The sequence below is a fragment of the Hyperoodon ampullatus genome (genome assembly GCF_949752795.1).
Source record: "Hyperoodon ampullatus genome assembly, chromosome: 12".
Classification (NCBI taxonomy): Eukaryota; Metazoa; Chordata; class Mammalia; order Artiodactyla; family Ziphiidae; genus Hyperoodon; species Hyperoodon ampullatus.
This window is the reverse complement of record NC_136925.1, coordinates 56,671,605-56,692,669: the sequence shown is the minus strand read 5'-3', so window position 1 is coordinate 56,692,669 and position 21,065 is coordinate 56,671,605. Positions and strand designations below refer to the sequence as shown.

The following is a 21,065-nucleotide window of genomic DNA, read 5'->3' as shown; positions in this document are numbered from 1 at the left end:
TGGCATTTTCCACAGAACTATAACAAATGATTCTAAAATTTGTATGGAAAAACAAAATACATGAAAGAGCCAAAACAATCTTGAGAAAGAAGAGCAGAGCTGGAGGAATCATGCTCCCTGACTTCAGACTCTACTACAAAGCTACAGTTACCAAAACAGTATGGTACTGGCATAAAAATACACATATAGATTAATGGAACAGGATAGAAAGGCAAGAAACCAACAAACTCATAGAAAAAGAGATCAGAATTTTCTGATCTCACCTCTAGAAAATTAATTACTTTAAAGTTCAAGGTCCGTTAGATTAGGAATATCTATATATTATTTAGTTAAATATTTCCATATTAATAATTTAGTTTTAATAATAATATTAAAACTAGTTGGATTACATTGGAAGTCCATTTCAATTATCATTAAAATATGCCATTTTACTTGAGAAGAGTGAATACGTATATACCAATAACTGAATACGATAACGTAAATGTATATTACATATTACACTTCATCTCTCCCCTCCCATCAACCTTGACACTTATTTTTATTTTAAATGCAATACACTTTCATCAAAGATTGTTGAAATACATAGAAAAAAAGTTTAAAAAGTTATATTCCCAAACATACCCAGTCTTTACCTTTTGGCATATCTAAAAAGCCAGCCTTAGTTTTTGAGGTAACTCATCAAACTAGAGCACAAACAAAAATTCTAGTTAAAATGTTAAGCTTTAGACACACATAAGGTGTTAAAACCAGAAATACTGGCATGTGTAAATACATTAAAATAAATAAATATTGAAATAAAAGATACTTAAATAATTTCCGTTTCTATTTGTTAGAAAGAATTAAGACCACTAATGTAAATTCCCTCAAGGAAAAGAATACCATAATATAACTGTCCTCTCTAAATTTATAAATAACTGTTTTAGATTAGAATTTATATAAGATCCAAGACTTCTATTTAACTACTGATATTCGATGTATGTTCAGTATGGCATTACTGAATCTAGAAGCAGTTATTAAAACAAAACAAAACATATGAGTAAAAACACTTGAGTTCATTGTCACTGCTTCCAGGTTCTGTAGGGCAAGAGAAAGTTATGAAGAAGGATGCCCATGGATTTCTGTAAAAACTTGGAAAAGAAAAGTCAGCTGTAATTCAAGCCTTACAGTGTCTGTCCAGCTGATTACAAATTCAGGAGGATTCTAAAAAAGTTTAATAAACCCAGACCTTTAATCTGTCACAAAGGCAATGTCAGCTTTAGGTAAAACAGCAAACTCTGAGATGGGCAAAATAAAATAAAATCTGCCTCCGGGAGCTTTGCTGTAGGTCTTCAATGAACTGACTAAAGCATGCTGAGGATTTTCTCAGCTGTTCTTGGCTCAGCGGGATGGAGACAAAAACAGCAGGCAAACAGAAGAAGGTGGATAGATAGTGTCAGAGAGAATGAAGAGTAGCACTAGCTATTGCAGAATAAGAAAAAAAAAGTCAGTCTTTCTCATTGGAAATGAGATAGAAATGGAACCAAGGCCCCCAGAACTAATAGCTAAGTTAGTATACGTACAAACACACTCCATGCCCTCGCGCGCATGCCAGTGTTTGCAGCCGTCACACTTCTGCCCCGTGGCTCCGGGTCGGCACGTGCAGGTCCCTGTGACAGGGTCACAGGGGACAGGCAGTGAGCCATAGGGGTCACACTCACATTCTTGGCAGGAGCCTCCGGGGCTGCTTGGGCTGCCGGTATAGCCAGGGGCACACCTGAATTTAAACAGTGACAAAGCAAAGGAGATTAATAGTAAGTCATGTCTCGAAATTGTTGTGTGTGTGTGTATTGTTTGAATGAAACAAAATTGATACCAAAAGTCAATAGATCAGGGATTAGCAAACTTTTCCAGTAAAGAACCAGACAGTAAATATTTTAAGCTTTGCAGGTCAAGAGGCAAAATCAAACTCGTGCAGTGAAAGAAATTTTCAAACACTGTTGGTTGATGGAATCCAAAACATAATAATAGAATATAAATTGTTTTATAATAATAATCTATGAATGGAAAACCAAACTAATAATGAGAAGAATGGGATTCTTGTTGAGGTATCAAATTTACTTAACTAGGGCTCAAATTTACTTAATTAGGGCTCAAATTTAGTGCTCTCTGTCATCAAAGTTTGCCCATAACCGCCATTCCCTGCTTGAGTGCCATATAGGATTAGGCAATGGGCCAAATTTTGTGGTCCATACTCTGTCCACTACTGCTCTAGATCATAAACTTTTTTTTGAAGGTTTCATTTTTAAATTAGAAATGAATGAAATTTTCTATTTACTCCTGGGCTTTCCTAGATGCACGCATTTTAGAGATCAAAATGACCAAGGAATTCAACCCATTAATTTTACTAATGAGCAAAAAGAAGCAAGTGGCGATAAACTACTACATTTTCTATTTAATTCAACTGGTCTTTCCTTTCTACCACATCTTCCTCAAGATGGATTTTTCAATGTGTATCTCTGGAAGTGGGGTAATGTTATGCAAATAAAATATGTAACACCGACTTGAGAAATTAGAAAGGAAATCCAACTGGATAAAGCCAAACTGCCATCCACTCTCTTCTACCCGTCTGTGCAACCATTCATCTAAGTATATACCACTGTCGGTTATGTTACTGGAAGTCTGATAACTTTACAAGATGCTGGCAAAACCATATGCTCTGGTTTACCCAGAATGGTCCCAGTTTGCCGGTTGTCCTGGCTTAAGTATTAAAAACATATTCTGTCTTTCCCTAGAGTATCCTGGATTGGAAAATAAATTATACGCATAGTCAGCCTAAATATAATCAACAGTAAGAATTTTTGTTCAAGAGGAAAATATGGGAGGAAGCTGAGAGACCATAGGAAATTGAAGTCAAAAGTTGTAAACACTAGCCAAATAATCCTGGACCATCTTTAGTGTCCTGGGATTGTAGAAATTTGCAGGCTGACTGTGAAAGTTAGTTCATCCCATGCTGGTTAGAAAAAGCAAAGCAAGAAGAAAATTATCTGTAACGTTAGGTTTTTATACATTTATGGTTTTAATATTTTATTTCCAATGTACTATTACAAATGATCAATAAAAGTATCATTTAAATAAGCCCACTTAAATTGTTTCTTAACATTTTCAGGTGAAAGAATTCAATTCTAAGCAGGTTCAGAATGATTAAATGTTCAAAGAGTTTTACAAGAGTAATGAAGACAAAGCATGGGTAGGGGTTTGTACAATACAGCGACACTCAAGACATTTAAGCAGTTTTAGACCTGAGCTGATGAGTTTGGGCAGGTCATAAGGTGATTTAAGTGATTTAAGAAGCTCTCAGAAGTGAAACAAATTTATTTGGAAGGTTACAATAAAAATTTAAGCAAGACCTTTGGATTAATTTAGCTGAATAAAAGCAATTTTTCAGGGAAATATAACCTGATCATTCATATGTTAGAGATGATTAATGTGGAGCTGTAACAACATTTGAGAACTGCAAAAACAATTCAGGCCATCCCCATTTGATAGTGTATGACCCTGCTCATCTCTATGCTATATAAACTGTCACCTCTTATTGATTAAACATTTATGGATGTTAAAAAAGTAATTTTTCTATAATCACTCTGCCTTATGACAATAATTGTCATTTCAGTGTACCCTTCCAGTCTTTTCTATATACACGCTTTTATAGATAGTGGAAACTCCAATTTACAAATGTAGCTATAGTATCAAACATTTTTTCATAAATTATGGCAGATAATCCCCTTGGCATCCAGGGATGTTTTAGTCATCATCCTACTGGTGTTTATAAGGGCATGAAATGAATATTAGCCTAAGCATGAACACTAAAGCACGCTGGCTGACATTAAAATATACATATTCAAATGATGCATGTATCTCCACAACAAATGGAAATGTTTTTGGATTTCATACTGCTTTTAGTTACCTAATTGTTACAAATCTCTGTTGGCATGGAAATTGTGAATGTACTGTTTTATATATATATGCAAGTAGTGGATATTGTGTTTAAAGTTACCACATACGGAATTATTTAGAAATATATTTTGCAAACTTAAAGAAACAGAATTGGAATTTATAAAACGTGTTTAATTATTGTTACCTATTTATTTCCATTATTAACACAACCATTGCTGGTTATATTAAAAGACGATTCTTAAATTGATGATGATAAAATTAATATTAGTTTATATTTGCAAAGAGATTCGTAATTTAAGGAAGTGCTCCTAGAAGAATCCAGCAAAGGAGTGGGTGAAGCAGGAAATGGAAAAGAAAGAATCCAGGCAATGGTGTGATTCCAGGTGAAGTCCCAGTCTTAGCCTAAGTCCATGGAAATCTCTGGAGCATAAATAGCATCTCAAGATTTTTTCAGCTTTCGGGCAAAGGAGCTGGACTTTTGTACTCCCACACTAGCGAGTCATTAGATCTGGGCCACTGGAGGAAGGCGTGGGGGGTAAATTCTCAGGCTTTTTTGACTCTCCTATGGGAGAGGAGACCTCTATGTAGGTACTCAGGCAGGGTATCCTCTATTTACCTGATCTTTATAATGTCAGAGGAAAGTAGGTAGAGTAACAGCTATTCTGATATAAAAGATAAAAATGAGACCCAGCAAAGTTTGTGGAGCTCAGCTATGTCCATGGGTCTTTATAGAACTTTACACTGTTATCAATTAAACTAAAATTATCATGTGTGCTTAATGTTAATAGTTAATATCAGTTGCTCTCCATTACCTTAGAAAAAATAAAAACCTACTAAAAATAGTGGTGATAAGCTTGAGTATCCAAGATACTGATCTTATAGAAAATATGTATCCAGAAAAATATAAATTTCAACCTTCCTAGACAGTCAGTCTAGAACTCTGTTTCTTAACTTACCATTTGTATTACATGTTAGCATTCAATTTAATAACTACATACATGCATTATCAGAATTTGTAAAAAATATGGTGAGAGGAGGCACTTAAATACTATTGTTTGCGTGTTGAAAAGGAGAACCAAATAACACTTTAATGTTTGGTGGTTTTAATTAAGAATTCCTGATACCATTTATATTCTGAATTATGTGTATACTTGCTGATGTAGTGCCAGAGTGCTCAGAACAGTGATGTGAATGCAGTTAGTGCTAGCCAACAATTCCCAGTGAATTAAAATGAGAATTATGTGTGGCCAGCTTTTTATTACGGTTAACTACAGATAAGCTTTTGGAAATTGATTTATTTGTTCTTGTAAAATGCTCCCTCCCTCTGTCTCTCTCTCCCTCTCTAATCTATGTTGGAGTATATACATATATATATGCTAAAATATAAATTAGATAATTGTGAAATAATTTGGAATCTTAGAAAAAGTCTAAATAGATGGAAGTAAACAACTTTCTTTGGATAAAGTCTAAAGATATAAAAATACTTTTGAAAGCATATAAGCTACTAGAGAATATGAAAATAATGACACAAAAATAATGAATACTCTTCTACTATGATCTTTTACTATATGATCTCTATGCATCATTGCTCTCCATGTATCATGACTGTTCCTACCGTTCGCAGTACTGGCCTTCATATTCTCGTGGGCAAGCTGTGCAGCGGTAATCATCCAGGCCTTCCGTGACACAAGAAGGGCTGAAACTGAATCAGAAAAGAAAGATTGCAAAATCTTTTGACTTATTTATTTTATAAATTTAAGCAATTCTATCTATTAACTAGATGATTGGAACTGTTTTTTGATGGTTAGAAATGACATATTTATAAGTTTCTATTCAAGGGTAGGCTATCACAACTAAGTACTACTAATAATAGTCAGCAAATAAAGATGGCTGTTTTTTTGATGAATTAACAATGCATCTCACCGACCATGTTAAAACTTTGAAATTTTAATAATTATGTGACAACCAGGAAAATATTAAACACCCAGAAAAAGTGTACTATTTTTCATGAATCAAAAGAAAAACATGATGAGAATTCCTGCATATTTGTCAGATAGTAGAATAAGTATTATTGAATATCTTTTGTGTTAAAAAAATGGGGACATCAAAGCTATATAATTTTTTTTTCTAAAAAGCCCAAATTGCCACTGGCATTTCAATGCATGACGTGTGAATAAATGTTTCACTTAAAATAAGAGTGCCTTTTCTAATTTATATACAGATTTCAAGCTACATTTTACTTTAAACACAAAATAATGTGATCTAGTGTGAGGAAAGAAGAATGGAAATCTTTCTGCATGAAAATGAATAAGCTTTTCTGACAATTTTATAATCTCTTCTAGTAAGTAGGTTTCATATAACATGCCCTGTTTTCACTACAACACTGACAGACCACGGCCAGTCAGCCTTGCTCCAGGATTCTTGATCACCTTACCCCACAAAAGAAATACTAGACAAGACTTGAAAACTAAACTATGCTAAAACGTAGTTTTGTGTTGTTACAAACTTCTCTCAAATACAAGTAGTGCTTCATTCCCACTGGACAAAATGCATGGTGCACTGGAAATTTAGGAAGAAAAGACACATATATTTGTTGCAAAATGGTCTTTTTGTTGGTCTTTTTGTTGGTCTGCAAAAGAAGTTGATGTTGAAAAAGCAATAAAGTATATAGACCAGAGCTGCACCTCCTATTGGGCAGGTGCCATTAGGACACTATTTCAATTGTCTGTCTAATGCATTAAATCAATAGTACATGAATGAGTAATAAACTCTAACCTTTGCAAAATATGTGAACAAATTGATCAACTACTCACAACCTCATTATTCAACAAATTACTTTTTTTGTCTTCACAAAAATAGACCCACAAATACATAATTGACACATTCTTGTAAGCTTCTAGCTCTTTTAACTCAGCTTGATGCTGAGTTCATTTGCACACACACACATACACATGCACACACAAACTCATATACATATATAGGCACTTGGAAACAGATTTTTAGACATTCAAGGGAAATTCTACAGAGCCAACATAATTAAATTATATTCCTTTATAGTAACATATCTGTCTCAATTACTATGCAGGAATGTTATAATTCTGCTTGGATAGTAGATATTAACTTTTTTGAATTATGACATTATGGTGGACTAAACTTTTTCCTTACATCATATACAAGGACTTATGAAAGAGGAAGTAGGAATTATACCTTACTTGAGGTTAGAGTTTATTCTTTATGCTCCCAAGTCCCGCATCTCCTCTAAATTTTCATACTGTCTGCAGGACCACTCAGAAATCCGACTGTTTTTCCTCTTGTAGGCCATCTTTTACATTCCCTTAGATTTGTTAATTCCAAGGTTGCTTCAACAGAATTTCTGAGATTTACAGTCTGCTACTCTGTGTCATCCCCTGTGGAGTCTACTGAAATGAATTGGCTTCCGGGATCCCACCCCCCTATCCCAGTTCACTGCTTGTTCCTTTTCAGTCTCTTTTGCTGGATCTACATCATGTCCTTGACCTCTTAATATGCTTCACAGTTCAGCCTTCAGGACTCTCCTATCCTGTCCTGTCCTTTCTCCCCTAAATGATCTCATTCAGTATTAAAAGGCTCTAAATATTGCATCTATCCTAACAGATCTAAAGCTGAGCTCTCGTCCTCCAAAAAATACCGCTAACCATTCTATCATTTTCCCTGTCTCTGTCAATGGCCATACTTTGCTTACTTTGCTTCCATTTGCTCTGTCATAAACCACAGAGTCACCTTTGTCTCCTTTCTCTCACATTCCACAGGTATTCTATCTGCAAATGCTGCTGGTGTTACCACAATTAATTCATTGCATTATCCTGTTCTAAGCCACCTCTTGCCATTGGCAGATTTTTAGCCTTCAGGACATTTAGTTACTCACTGGAGCTTCCCTAACTCCACCTCCTGTCACCCTTCCCCTGTCCCCATTCGCTCTGCTCCAGCTGCCCTGGATCCTTGCTGTCTACTATGTGTGGCCTGTCTCCAGGCCAGTGCACTTACTTTTTCCTCTGGCTGAGCTGCTTTTCCTCCAGATAGTCAGGTGACTCTCTCCATTACCTCATTCAAGGCTCTGAACAAGACTCACCTGTTTGTTTGTGAAGATCTTCATCAAGCACCCTAACTAAAAGGGTACCCCACTCACTCCAAATTCACTGAGGCTGCTCTATTTTTTCCTGGTGGCACTTTCACTATCTGATATTACATTATATATCTATTTGTGTTTTTTCAGCTTTATTAAAGTATAACTGGCAAATAAAATTGTAATATATTTAAAGTGTACACGTGATGATTTGATATACGTGTATGGTGTGAAAGCATTCCCACCATCGAGATAATTAACACATCTATCACTTCATATATTTACCATTTTTTGTGTGAGAATTCACAAGTTCTACTCTCCTAGTAAGTATCCATTATACAATAATGTATTATCAACTGTGGTCACTATGTTATATATTAGATCCTTAGACCTTATTCATTTTATAACTGAAAGTTTGCACAATTTTACCACCCTCTCCCAATTTCTCCCATTCCCTGCTCCCTGGCAACTACCATTGTACACTGTTTCCATGAGTTTGTTCGTTTTTAGATTACATCCATATGTGAAACATGCAGCTTTTTCTTTGTCTGGCAAAAACTGCTGAACACATTTGGAGAAGAAAAACTCCAAGAAACTCAAACTTGGCCTCATTGTAGAAGGGAGGAGAGGGCATTGAGCCTGGAAAGAGGGGTCAGATTGCAGAAGGTATCTAATACTCTGCTAAAATATCTGAGCTTTCCTTGGTAGGCAGTGGAAAACCCTTGAGGGTATGTGAGCAATGCTATACTGTCACAATGGTTAAAAGTTTATTGTATTTGTTTTGGTAAGAGATACTGGAGACTTGAACTAATATGTGGGTGAGTTAGTAATCACTTACTCACCATCCTCCATCTATGAAGAGGGATATCTCAGCCTCCTCCATCTATGTTTCAGAACCTTTTTTTCTTATCTCAGGGAGAAGTGTTTCTCTTCTCATCATACATAGGTCTTTACTTTGTTAATGAATGTTCCAAACTTTATGTGATGACTAGGGGGTCATGAAATCACTTTAGTGGGTTTTGACTACAGTTTCTTTTAATAATGCAAGAAAATAAAATTGAATAAAAGTTACAGTATATATTATATATGTATAGCTAGCTAGCTAGCTAGCTAGATATCCACACACACATTTTTTGTGTTCTAGCTTATGATTAAAAAAAGGTTTTCTTACAGTGGTTGCAATCAATAAAGTTTGAAAGCCATTGAACTAGCCACTGTGATTTCATACTTGATTCTTACAGTGTCCTTTGTATAAAAATATACTTAAATTACATAAATCATATAAAACAAAAAATGAAACAAATAATGAAAACACTTTTTTGTTGATCCTGCCAATCAATCAAGGTAGTACTATTTCTTTCCCTTCTTCAAATTTCTTAGAGCTGTACAATCACACCCATGTAACCTAATGTCTGCTTCCACTCTTGATTGCCAAAATCCATCAAGGACCTGCACAGTTAATTGCCACTGTATGTACTTAGTCTCCCTTGGGAGAGCAGCATCCAATGCTCATTCGCTGCTGCTCTTTTCTCTCACTGTGTCAGTGGCAGTGTGGCCTCAGTTCCGTTGCCTCCCTCACAGCTCTTGTCTTGGCTCTTCTTTCTCTTCTGACTTCTCTAATGTACATAGTCTTGTCTTTTCTTCTTTCCATGTGCTCCCCTTGAGTAACATGACCCTGGGGAATCTTATCTATAATTCATTTATTAACATATCTCTTCCTTCATCTGCCCTCCCAATTTTCAGGTTTTGATTTCTTGTGGCTATTTGCATATTTCCATTCAGATAGACCTTTCATATCAATTTAACTTATTTGAAACATAAATTGTCTTTCTTCTATAGCAGCTCTCTCCTGGTTTCTATTTCAGTTAATGACCCCACCATTTTGGGGCTCAACCTGGCTACAAATCCCTGGCTTCAAATCCTGCTTTGCTTAAACCTGTCGTATCTAATTAGTTATCAACCCTGTAGAGCTGCATTCAACAATTTTCTCACATCCATCTCCTTGTCTCTATTCTTGTTGCTATTACCTACTTTCAGGTTCTAATTATCTTTTGCCTAAGCTAGTGCAATAGCTTTTTAATCAGTCTCTTTGCTTTTCTTATTTTCCTGTTTCATTTCATTATACTCAATTCTATCATAATAGTCTTCCTAAAGTGTGGCTCTCATCACATTAATCATTTTTTTAATAAAAATTTGTAGTGTTTCCTCATTACATAGAAATTAAATAGCAATTTCTTAGACTGGTATTCACGGATTTCTACACTATGGTCTCCATTCTCTCATTCATTTTCTTCTGTAATTATGAAATTCTATTTGAACCCATGCTTCAAACTCTTAACAGTTCTTAAACATGATTTGTATTTTCTGCTGCTAAGCTTTTGCTCCTTAAATTTTCTACTGTCTCCACCAGTAAAAACCCTTCAATCCACTGTAAATTTAATAATTTAAATACATTTAAAATTTATTATAAATACTCCTACTTCTTTAAATATGTTCTTTAAGTTTCCACAGTCAACTGTGGTACTTTGTGCCTCTGAATTATCTTTATATCTCAGTTGACCCCTCTGAAGACACCCATTTTACTGTGAGCCTCTCCAAGAGATGTTATGCTTCTTTTTTATATCTCCTGGAGCTTTTGCTATAGTCCGCCCAACAGGAAATTATCAATTAATTATTGAATTTTTCTAATCCAGATCATTTACATTTTAATAAACAATGAACAGCATTCTCTTGTTCAAAATCTGGTCATCAGAGGTAGATTAGGGAAAGGAAAATGATATTTTTCATACACCTACCACTTGGTGCTTGGATGAACAATAAGATCATGTATTTTATCCTCATCAATACATCACTTACCTAAAAATGTACATTTGAGACCCTATGCAAAACTTGTGACTCTGTTCAACCAAAAAGAGGTGCTTACAGAGGAATGGGAGACAATTACGTGAAAATGTTTTCAAAATGTAAACAAAGCCAGAGATGGAAAAAGAAACTTAGTGAGTATAGGTGGAAATAATTCTTCATCTGAGTTGCTTCGTGTTTCTTATACACTCAAGATAAGGTGTCCAGGATTCTAATTCTGAACAAAGTGCCCTACATTCTTTTCAAAAGCAAGTTCTTAGAGAAATAAATGCCCTACAATGTAGAGATTGATGTCTATAAATCACTTAGCAGAAAGTATAGATAGCCTTAGCAAAAAGGTAAGTGAAAACACCTAGGGGTTTTCATCAAAACATAAACAGTGCAGAATGTTCTGACAGCACTAAAATAAAATATGCCAGCGTTTGTTTCCCCTTATGGCTGTGTTTCCATGGTACCAAGCTCAGACTATCTTAACAGAGAGGGGGTTGTGATTCTGGGAGATACTGACTTACTCTGGAGTATAACAATAAGTCACCCTTCTTTAACAACATTATTTTTTAATTATTTCCTTGATAATTCTTTACCAATCATGAATTAAACACATAAAATGAATGGAAAAGCTACAAAATTTATATAATATGCATCAAACAATCCTTCATAGCTGAATTTATGGCAGAACTATATGCAAACACTAGACCTTTCTAAAAATTTATAAAATTATGCACATTTGTACATATATTATTTATTTCATAAATATAAGTTAGTATTGGTATTTACATTTTAATTAATAAGCATTATTTACTTGGGACAGAGTTTTAAAGGAAAAATGAACTATAGAGTACTATGTGCTCACTTTTGTCATGTTTTTATATTGTTTAAAAACTCTATCTTGGGCTTCCCTGGTGGCGCAGTGGTTGAGAGTCCGCCTGCCGATGCAGGGGACACGGGTTCGTGCCCCGGTCTGGGAAGATCCCACATGCCGCGGAGCGGCTAGGCCCGTGAGCCATGGCTGCTGGGCCTGCGCGTCCAGAGCCTGTGCTCCGCAACGGGAGAGGCCACAGCAGTGAGAAGCCCACGTAATGCAAAAAAAAAAAAAAAAAAAAAAAACTCTATCTTAAATTGAGATTTTTGTCTACATGAAAAGAATAGCCAAATCATAGAAAGCCCATGTGCTACACAGATGGTGTTACTGATTGGGAAACATGGTAATATTTTGCAATCTTACTTGTTGCTGGAAGAAATCAGAGGGCAAGCACATTGCTGACAGTCATCTGGCAATCCCTTGACAATGCCATAATATCCAAGAACACATTGTTCACAGAAGTCACCAGCAGTGTGATGTTGACAATTCTGTAAAGGAAGAGGGATGTTTGTTTTTAAATTAATGAAAGAATGTAATTTATCATACAGCTCCCCACCTGTGAGTTTGTGTGCTCCTGTGAACACACATGCGCATGTGCACACACATATCACTGAGAGAGAACTCAGTTCTTAAACATATTGATACATATTTTTAAAGAAGCTCTTTGATTTGAGAAATGAATACTGGGCTGTTGTAGCTATACTGACAAGAGTTTCTCTTCTCTTTTCCCTACATCAATCTCTGCATTAATTTTTCTCTTACTCTAATCTGGGGAATAGACTTCATAAGTTTCTAAAATTTATTGTATCATCTGGCTATTTACATTTCTGCTCTACAAGTTGTTAAAAAAGTGCTAAAAATCCTGGGCCCTTGGTGCATACCCATCAGTGGGCTTTTTGAAACCAAACCAAGGTGGAAAACATAAATATTTTAAGAGGCAGAAATAGCAAAAAAAAAAAAAAAAAAAAAAAAAAAGTCAGCCTAGTTACCACATTAAGAATGTTATTCACCTAATTCTTGCCAAATGTTGATCATTCTTTATAGATAGAGAGTACCCAACCTAAAACCAGGGATCTCAAGTCAATATTTTCTTTTTATGTTTGCATAGTAAGAGGCACTTGGGTAATACGCTTTAAGACACTTCCATGAGAAAATGAGAACAGTTTCAGAATATTGTGTAAACAGTTTTGAAATTAAAATTCTCACAAAGTGGAATTTTATTTAACAATATATTTAGCAATTATTCATGCAATAAGGACTTAGGAAGAGCTGCAAGCCAGGTACTGAGAAAGGCACCGGGAGGAATCAAATGAGGGAACAGGTAAAATAACATTCTAACCTATAAGAATTTATTTCCACTTTTGGAAAAATTTTTTAAAAAGGCAAATAAAAAACATGGCAAATAAGAAATGTGTAACTTAGTGGAAATGGGACAGTTGACTTTAGGAGTTGAGAAAAAGGAAGAAATAGAAGGAATTTAGAGTTGGATTTTAGCTTGATTTTATAAAACCACATTTGGAATGGTCAGAAGGGTAATTTCTTATAAATAGTATTTTTTAAAAGGTTAAGAAGCAAAAATGTCAGTAACAAAATAAATGTATATATATGCTAGTGAACCCATCTCCTGATCAGCTCAGCTGGAACCACATAGCCACCTGTGAGCTCTACAGTAAATTTTCCATATGCTGGGCTCTTTGCTTTATTCAATTAATCTAGAACATATTTATTTTTCATGTGTCATCTAATGGCCAGTGTTTGGTATGGTATGTGTGGTCATTCACCACAAACAATAACTGAAGTCTCTTCCTCTGACTTTTTTTATGTTTATAAAAAACATAAACATTCTCTGGGGAGAAACCATGCCATTATCACCATGAATTTTAGAATACCATGGGATTTCTTTTTCATTCTTTTTTGTTATATTTGAAAATACATTGTGTTACTTACAGATAGATTTTATAATTCACTCTTAAATGGATCCAGTTTTCTATATGATAGGATGCAAATCTCAAATCTTCTAATTCTCCACCTCACTCTCAGCAGATGTTAGCCCTCTATTTTCAGGGAAAAGGAAGCCCTCATTGGGTGTTCCCTTAGCTTCCTGCCAAACAACACACCATCTTGTCTGCATTACTTTCCATCCCTTCGACATTTAGTTCTGTCCACAAGAAGTGGTGTGTTGTTCTCTGTCTAAAGCTGCTCTCTTCCTAAACTCTGGTTTAGGAAGAAGGCCCTCCTGTCTCCCATTTCCTCCAGCACCTGCATTTTCTCCTTTTTTGATGGCTTATTTCCATTGACAGTTGAGGTTGGTCAAGCTTTTCTTATCTTAAAAAAATCTCTGGGGTTTCTGGAGAACTTTCATCCTATGTTTGATAGGCTTTCTAAAAGCATTGTTCACATTGCTGGTCTCTACTTCCTCATCTCCCTTTCACCTCTTCATTCTTTAAACAGCCTCTCTCTCTCTCTCTCTCTCTCTCTCTCTCTCTCTCTCTCTCTCTATATATATATATATATATATATATATATATATATATATATATATATATATATATATATATATGTATATATTTATTATTTTCCATTATAGGTTATTACAAGATATTGAGTATAGTTCCCTGTGCTATATAGTAGGTCCTTTCTGTTTATCTATTTTATATATAGTGGTGTGTACATGTTCATTCCAGACTCCTAACTTGTCTGTTCCCCTCCCCCAAACAGGCTTCTGATTTCACTATTGAAAGATAAGTCCAGACTCATGCATAAGATCTTTGTTGCTAAATCAAAATTTACTGACAATAATCAGTCTTCATGATATATGAATTATCTGCAGCAGCTGATATTTCTGGCCACTGTTTCTTTGAAATTTCCTCTTCCTATGGATTCTTTAATAGTACAGTATGTAGATTGTTTTCCTACCTCTATGGCTACTCTTTCTAACCTTCCTTCATTGATTCTTCTTCCCCTTTCTGTTGAGTAAGACTGGGATCCTTGATTCTAATTTTGGCTCTTATCTCTTTTCTTTCCTACATTTTCTACCTTGGTGATTTTAACTGTTACTAGAACTTCAGCTATCTTCTATGTACCCCAAGCTCTAAATTTTATATATTCTGCCTAGATATCTATCTCTAATGAGTTCCAGACTTACGTTTCTAATTGCTTCTTAGCTAGGTCTTATTGCATAATGCAAAAGCATTTGAATTTGAGATGTCAAAAATCAAGCTCATCTTTTTTAAAACCTGCTAATACTCCTGCATTTCCCATTTCATTCACTATCATCTCTCCTGCATGGCAAGGAAGACCTTTATAATCTGACTTCTGTTTACCCCTCCAGCCTTCTGTCTAGCCACTGTAAACTTTGCACTATATGCTAAACCCATATGCGGCCATCTGAAATTCTCAAATTATGCAGTGCTCTCTCACCTCTAGGAATTTTCATATGCAAATCCCTTGCTCTGGAATGTTTTTCCTCCTCTTGCCTGGTTAACACCTATTCATTCAGCTCTCATTTTCACTGTTGCTTTCTCTAATAAACATTCCCTGATGCCCGAAGTCTGGGCTAAATGCTCCATCTAGCTCAACACAGTGACTGAAATATATTGACATTCAATGACTTTTTTTTTTTTTTTTTTTTTTGGCGGTACGCGGGCCTCTCACTGTTGTGGCCTCTCCCGTTGCGGAGCGCAGGCTCCAGACTCACAGGCTCAGCGGCCATGGCTCACGGGCCCAGCCGCTCCGCGGCATGTGGGATCTTCCCCAACCAGGGCACGAACCCGTGTCCCCTGCATCGGCAGGCGGACTCTCAACCACTGTGCCACCAGGGAAGCCCTCAATGACTATTTTGAATGACTACATAAATGAATGCATGTTCTAGGTATTATAGAGGAAACTGGTCAGGCTTCTTAAGATGTAAAAGGCCAAGCTTCAAGTCTGATGACTTTGCAGAAAGGTGGTTAGTAGGGAAAGAGGATTTGTCATATTTGGATATTGATTTAAGTACCATAATCCTCTTTTATTCAACCATCCAAAGGAACCACTCTCTTTTAGCAATAAAATAGCCATTCCATATTTAACAGTAGCATGGTGAGTGATAATGGTTCCAAGATAAAATAATTATCTATGCATTGCAGTCTCAAATCTTTCAGCAAGGTGCCAAATGATGAATAAGTGTCAAATGGGGAGTGTTTTAAGAACATACTTTATAGTTACAGAAATGAACATGTGCCCCCAAATATATGGAATCTAGAACAATAATTGTCAGCTTTTGCCTTTGTAAAAAAGCTAACTGCATGAGTTATTTTATGTAACCTCCTATAACATTGATAACGGAATCAAAACAATAATGCTAATCATTACTAAAAATACAGAGATTGAAAAATATGGTTTGCCTCTGAAAAATATGGTTTGCCTCTTTTATACCTACAACTCTGTATAATTTCTTCACAGAGAAAGCAAATATTTTAACTTTCTTTGGACAGTCAATCTTTCACAGGGTTGCTGACATACTAAACTTGGTTAACGGAATCAAATGTCCCTGTTAGGTCCACAAACACAGCACATAAATCATGATGCTATTTTTGAAACTTTTTGACATCGACCTTTCGTATGACTTTCCTGTCTGCTCTGAAATAGTGGACATAATATTTCTCTTGTATAGAAATTAATCTTTAGGAAAAAGTTTTAGATGCCTAATGAGAAGTTTAATTATCTCAAGATTAACATGTGCTACTATCTTTTCAATAGTAGATTAGAATATATGACATTTGTTTTTGTTTTTTGTACATGGGAAAACTGGTGGCATATATTCTTTCCACTAGATCAAATGAATATTATATTTATATTTGGTATCTTAAAACTAAGGTGAGAAGTTACTTAACCCTCTTTCCTTATAGGGATGCCTCTACACATTCCTTGACATATTATTAAATGCATGGATTCTTATAAGGCAGCCCTTTTCATTGTGTATAACTACAAGCTATAAAGTTTTTCCTTATGCTGAATGAAAACTTATTTCACTCTAATTCTTAGTCAGTGATCCAAATTCAGCCTTCTGAAGCTATGCAGATTAAGTCTAATTCCCATTTCCTGGGGAAAGTCCTCAAATATCTAAAGAACACTATTATTTCCTAAATCTTTTTTCAATCTAAATATCTTTTTTCCCCCAAGCTAAACAGCTAACAACCCTGGTTACTCAGAATTTCTCTTAAAATAGAGATTATAAATTTTGCAAATATATTTAATGTACTTCCTTCCTTGATCTTGATCTCATACAAATGAATCTGTAGTCAAGTAAGAACTCCTATTTCACAGAAATTGCTACTATGTGTCATTTCCTTTGTTCTTTCCCTTAAACACTAGAATATAAACTCCTAGAGGGCAATGTTCACACATTCCTCATCATTATTTTCCCAGCACCCACCACAGTGCCTGAACTTTGGAAATACTTATTAACAAATGCCTCAAGGATGAATAAACAAGTGAGCCTACCTAAGTTCAAAACCTATTCTATTAATTTCATCTCGTTAATTGTAGCTCATAGTTCCACCTACCAGGCTCTTTTTGATTCTTGACCACCATTCAACACAGTAGGTATAACTTCTAGCTTTACATCATATGAATATTTGATAGGTCTCATCCAAATCACTGATAAAGATGTTGAAAATGACAGGGTCAAGAACAAATCCTATGCCTCATCATTGGAGACATCTCTAGAGCTTATTTGAGGTCAGGCTGTTCAGCAACTTCTAACTTCTGTTAACTGATTACCACTTGGACCATATTTTCAATGATGTCTGTGAGGATATAATGAAACATTCTATCAAATGCCTATTTAAACAAACCAGAGTTTGAACCATAGATCTAACCCTTATAGGCTTATGACTTAAGCAAATTATACAATTTCTCTCAGCATCAGTTCATCAACTGTATTAGAAGGAATAATCCTGTCTGTCTCATAAATTTACTGTAAGAATAAATGAGAAAAGATCTATCTACAGTGGCAAGCCCTGGTTCTGGTACATATATACGGTTGGACACATGGTAGCTGTTACCATTTTTACTAAATTTGACATATGATTTATCACACTGTCTGATGAATTTGAAATTATACTGAGATTCAGGGACCTAGAGTCTCAGATATTATATACATAGTAACTCTAGCAATTAGTTTGATATGTTTTGTTTTTGAGAGAACCTATTCTGATTCCTAATAAGCACTGTTTATGTTTCACTGGAGATCGAAATCAATCTGTTTCTCATATTCTACAATACTTTCCTTTATAAAACTTGGAATGGGGCTTCCCTGGTGGCGCAGTGGTTGAGAGTCCGCCTGCCGATGCAGGGGACACAGGTTCGTGCTCCGGTCCGGGAAGATCCCACATGCCGCGGAGCGGCTGGGTCTGTGAGCCATGGCCGCTGAGCCTGCGCATCTGGAGCCTGTGCTCCTCAACAAGAGAGGCCACAACAGTGAGAGGCCCACGTACCGCAAAACAAAAACAAAAACAAAAACCTGGAATGACATTTCACTGCTTTCCATCCTGTGACAAATTTCATATTTTCATGATTTTGCAAATATTTTTCATATATGGCTCTTAATCACACTGCAGATTCTATCAGTATTCTAGGGTATAATTCACCTGGACCTTCAAATCAAACTCATTTAATCAGCTAAAAGTGTGATTACTCTCTCTCACAATCTCCAGGTACCATGTTGCAGTGGATTTGAAACCCAAGTCTAATGCTTTTTAGCCAAGGCTCTGTAAGTTAACTTTTTTTAGGATTAATTTTCAGAGTTATAATAAAATTCTAATGATTCCTATCTTGGTAAGAGGTCAGATAGATTAAATAAGATAAGGTTTATAAAACACCTTAAATACAGTAGATTATAGTTATGAGATTATTTACTGAGGATATAGCTAATTGATTAACCACAGATACTGAAATGTTACAGACAACAGGGCAGATCAATGATAGAGATTTATTTTATCCTTTTCATTTTAAAATAAGAATTGTGATAGAGTGAAAATATTTTCACAGACCATTTGGTCTTGAGAAGTTATTTGCACTAGCTGGGACTTCAATTTTTCCACGTAAAATATAGGACAAATAATATTGACTATAGAGCTATAGTGATATGAGAATATATATGTTTATAAATAAATATAGGCATAGATGTGTGTGTGTTATATAAACTCTGAAAACTCTATCTATCTATCTATCTATCTATCTATGTGATTGTGTATGTGTGTACTGATTAGTATTAATTCACCTACCTCTTCTCCCCCTTCTGGCTTGGGGTTCAATATTATGTAGGTTTTACTCCTCCATTTTGAAGAAAATTTTCTTTAAGGGGTAATGGTCACTGAGCTATTGGTAATAACATGCCTATGTGTAGGAATTATTAGCACCTACAAAGAAGCAACAGCTCTCTTGTAAGTGTCATGAGGAATTGTGAAGAGAAAAATGATGTGGGTTTTATTTAACAGTTGAAATGCCTAGGCTGTGAAGTTTTCTATAGTTTTGTTTCTTCTCTACCCCTTATTTTTGAAGAAAGGAATAAAGAAAAAAGAAAAACAAGTGAGAAAATCTAGTATAGTGCTGGATATAACAGTGGTTTTTACATTAATTTTTGATTATTTATCATCCGATTGGTTCTTAGACTATAAATAGTGGCTAACATGTATGGTAATGATCATCTTTATCATCAACAATCATCATAGCTATCACTTCCACTATAGAGCTTATCATGTGCTAATTAATGTTCTAAGCCTTTTATCTAGTATTTCACTGAATCCATAGAAAAACTGTATGAGTAGGTATTATTCTTATCTTCATTTTATAAGTGAGGAAATTAAGACACCACTGAGGCTAAATAAATTGACTAGGCCCACACAGCCCAAAAGGGATGAAGCCAGGATTTGAATCAAGGCAGTCTGATCAGAGTCATGCTTATAACCACTATACCATCATAGAGGGCATTGCACTGTGTAGTGGATATGATATTAAACTGGGAAACACAGTACAAATAGTAAAGAAATCAGTATGCTTCAGTTGCCTCAGTTATAGCATCGGAGTAATAATAGCTATTTTCTATTTGCCTCATGGGGCTGTTTCAAAGATAAACAAAGTTGTCTAAATTCAGAAGTTATAAGTTCCCTGAAGGAAAATATAAAAATTCAGAGCACAGCAATTTGTACTAACTGTGCATGTTTGATGCACCTATGTATTTATTTTTTACTTCATCTAGGGATATCTCAGAAAATAGACCTCTAATAAGGATCCTTAAGGCACAAAAATAGATATAATAGGCTATTGGTCAAAACAGGACAATATAATGACAGCAACTTTTTATTCTAAATAAAAATGAAAGTAAACTGTATATTTTGTGAATGCTTCTAAATTATTCACATGGAGTGACATTACTATTAAAGATTCCAGCGACTATTGCATAAGAAAGAAAAATGCATTTAATTCCCACTTAAGAATGCATAAGTTAACCACCTCCCTGAAATTATCTATTGAATTTTACAAGCCAGTAGATTGGTGAAAAAAATGCTACACTTAAACCAAATCATGATTATTTCAAGAATTCAAGGATGGGTAAGACCTTCACCTCCACTCCAGTCCTCACAAATAAGCATATGATAAATTTCCATACTCTGTCTTGATTGAAAGAAGATATATTTAAGAAGTCAGTAATAAAAAGAAGTTTTCTTAACATGATAAAAAATATTTACCTTAAACTAATCACCAGCATCATACTTCGTGGTGAAAGACCTGAGGCTTTTGTATTAAAATCAGCAATAAGATAGGAAGCTGACTACCCTCCTATTTAACATTTTTGGGGAGACTTAATCAATGCAAACAATGAAATTATTATACTAGATATAGCTCTGGCAAGGAAGACACAATTATAGTTATTGCAAGTATTATTGTTGTAAATATAAAAATAACTGAAAGAATCAAGCAAGAAACTTCTAGAACTAGAAAAAAAAGTGGCTGGATATCAAACACATGTAAAAAATATATTTTGTCAATATTTACCAGTAATGACCAGTTAATAAATATACTGGAACAAAAAAAATGTAATGCTCACCATTAAAAAGAAAATGTTAGATAAATAGCAATAATTTTAATATAACAAATGCATATCCCATATGGATAATATTAAAAACTGTGAGACATAAAATGTTTGAATAGAGAAGAGTATCATTCCTGGGTTTAGGGAGGAAAGCTGAATACTGTAAAGATAGCAATTCTTTACAAAGAGGTTTAATGCATTTTCATTAAAAATTCCAGTAATATTTTTTG

At 35.0% G+C, this 21,065-nt stretch overlaps 1 protein-coding gene across 2 annotated transcripts in view; it reads right to left on the bottom strand.

Annotated features, from left to right (window-relative positions):
- LAMA2 (laminin subunit alpha 2) overlaps positions 1–21,065 on the bottom strand; it is a gene marked incomplete at its 5' end in the record, with an annotated part of 604,254 nt that overhangs the window by 152,421 nt on the left and 430,768 nt on the right. For both annotated transcript variants that reach the window (XM_079716968.1, XM_079716967.1), the window contains 3 exons: positions 1,560–1,753; positions 5,549–5,635; positions 12,123–12,247. In XM_079716968.1, coding sequence (XP_079573094.1) covers positions 1,560–1,753; positions 5,549–5,635; positions 12,123–12,247 — 406 coding nt within the window. The remainder of the gene's footprint in view (positions 1–1,559; positions 1,754–5,548; positions 5,636–12,122; positions 12,248–21,065) is intronic.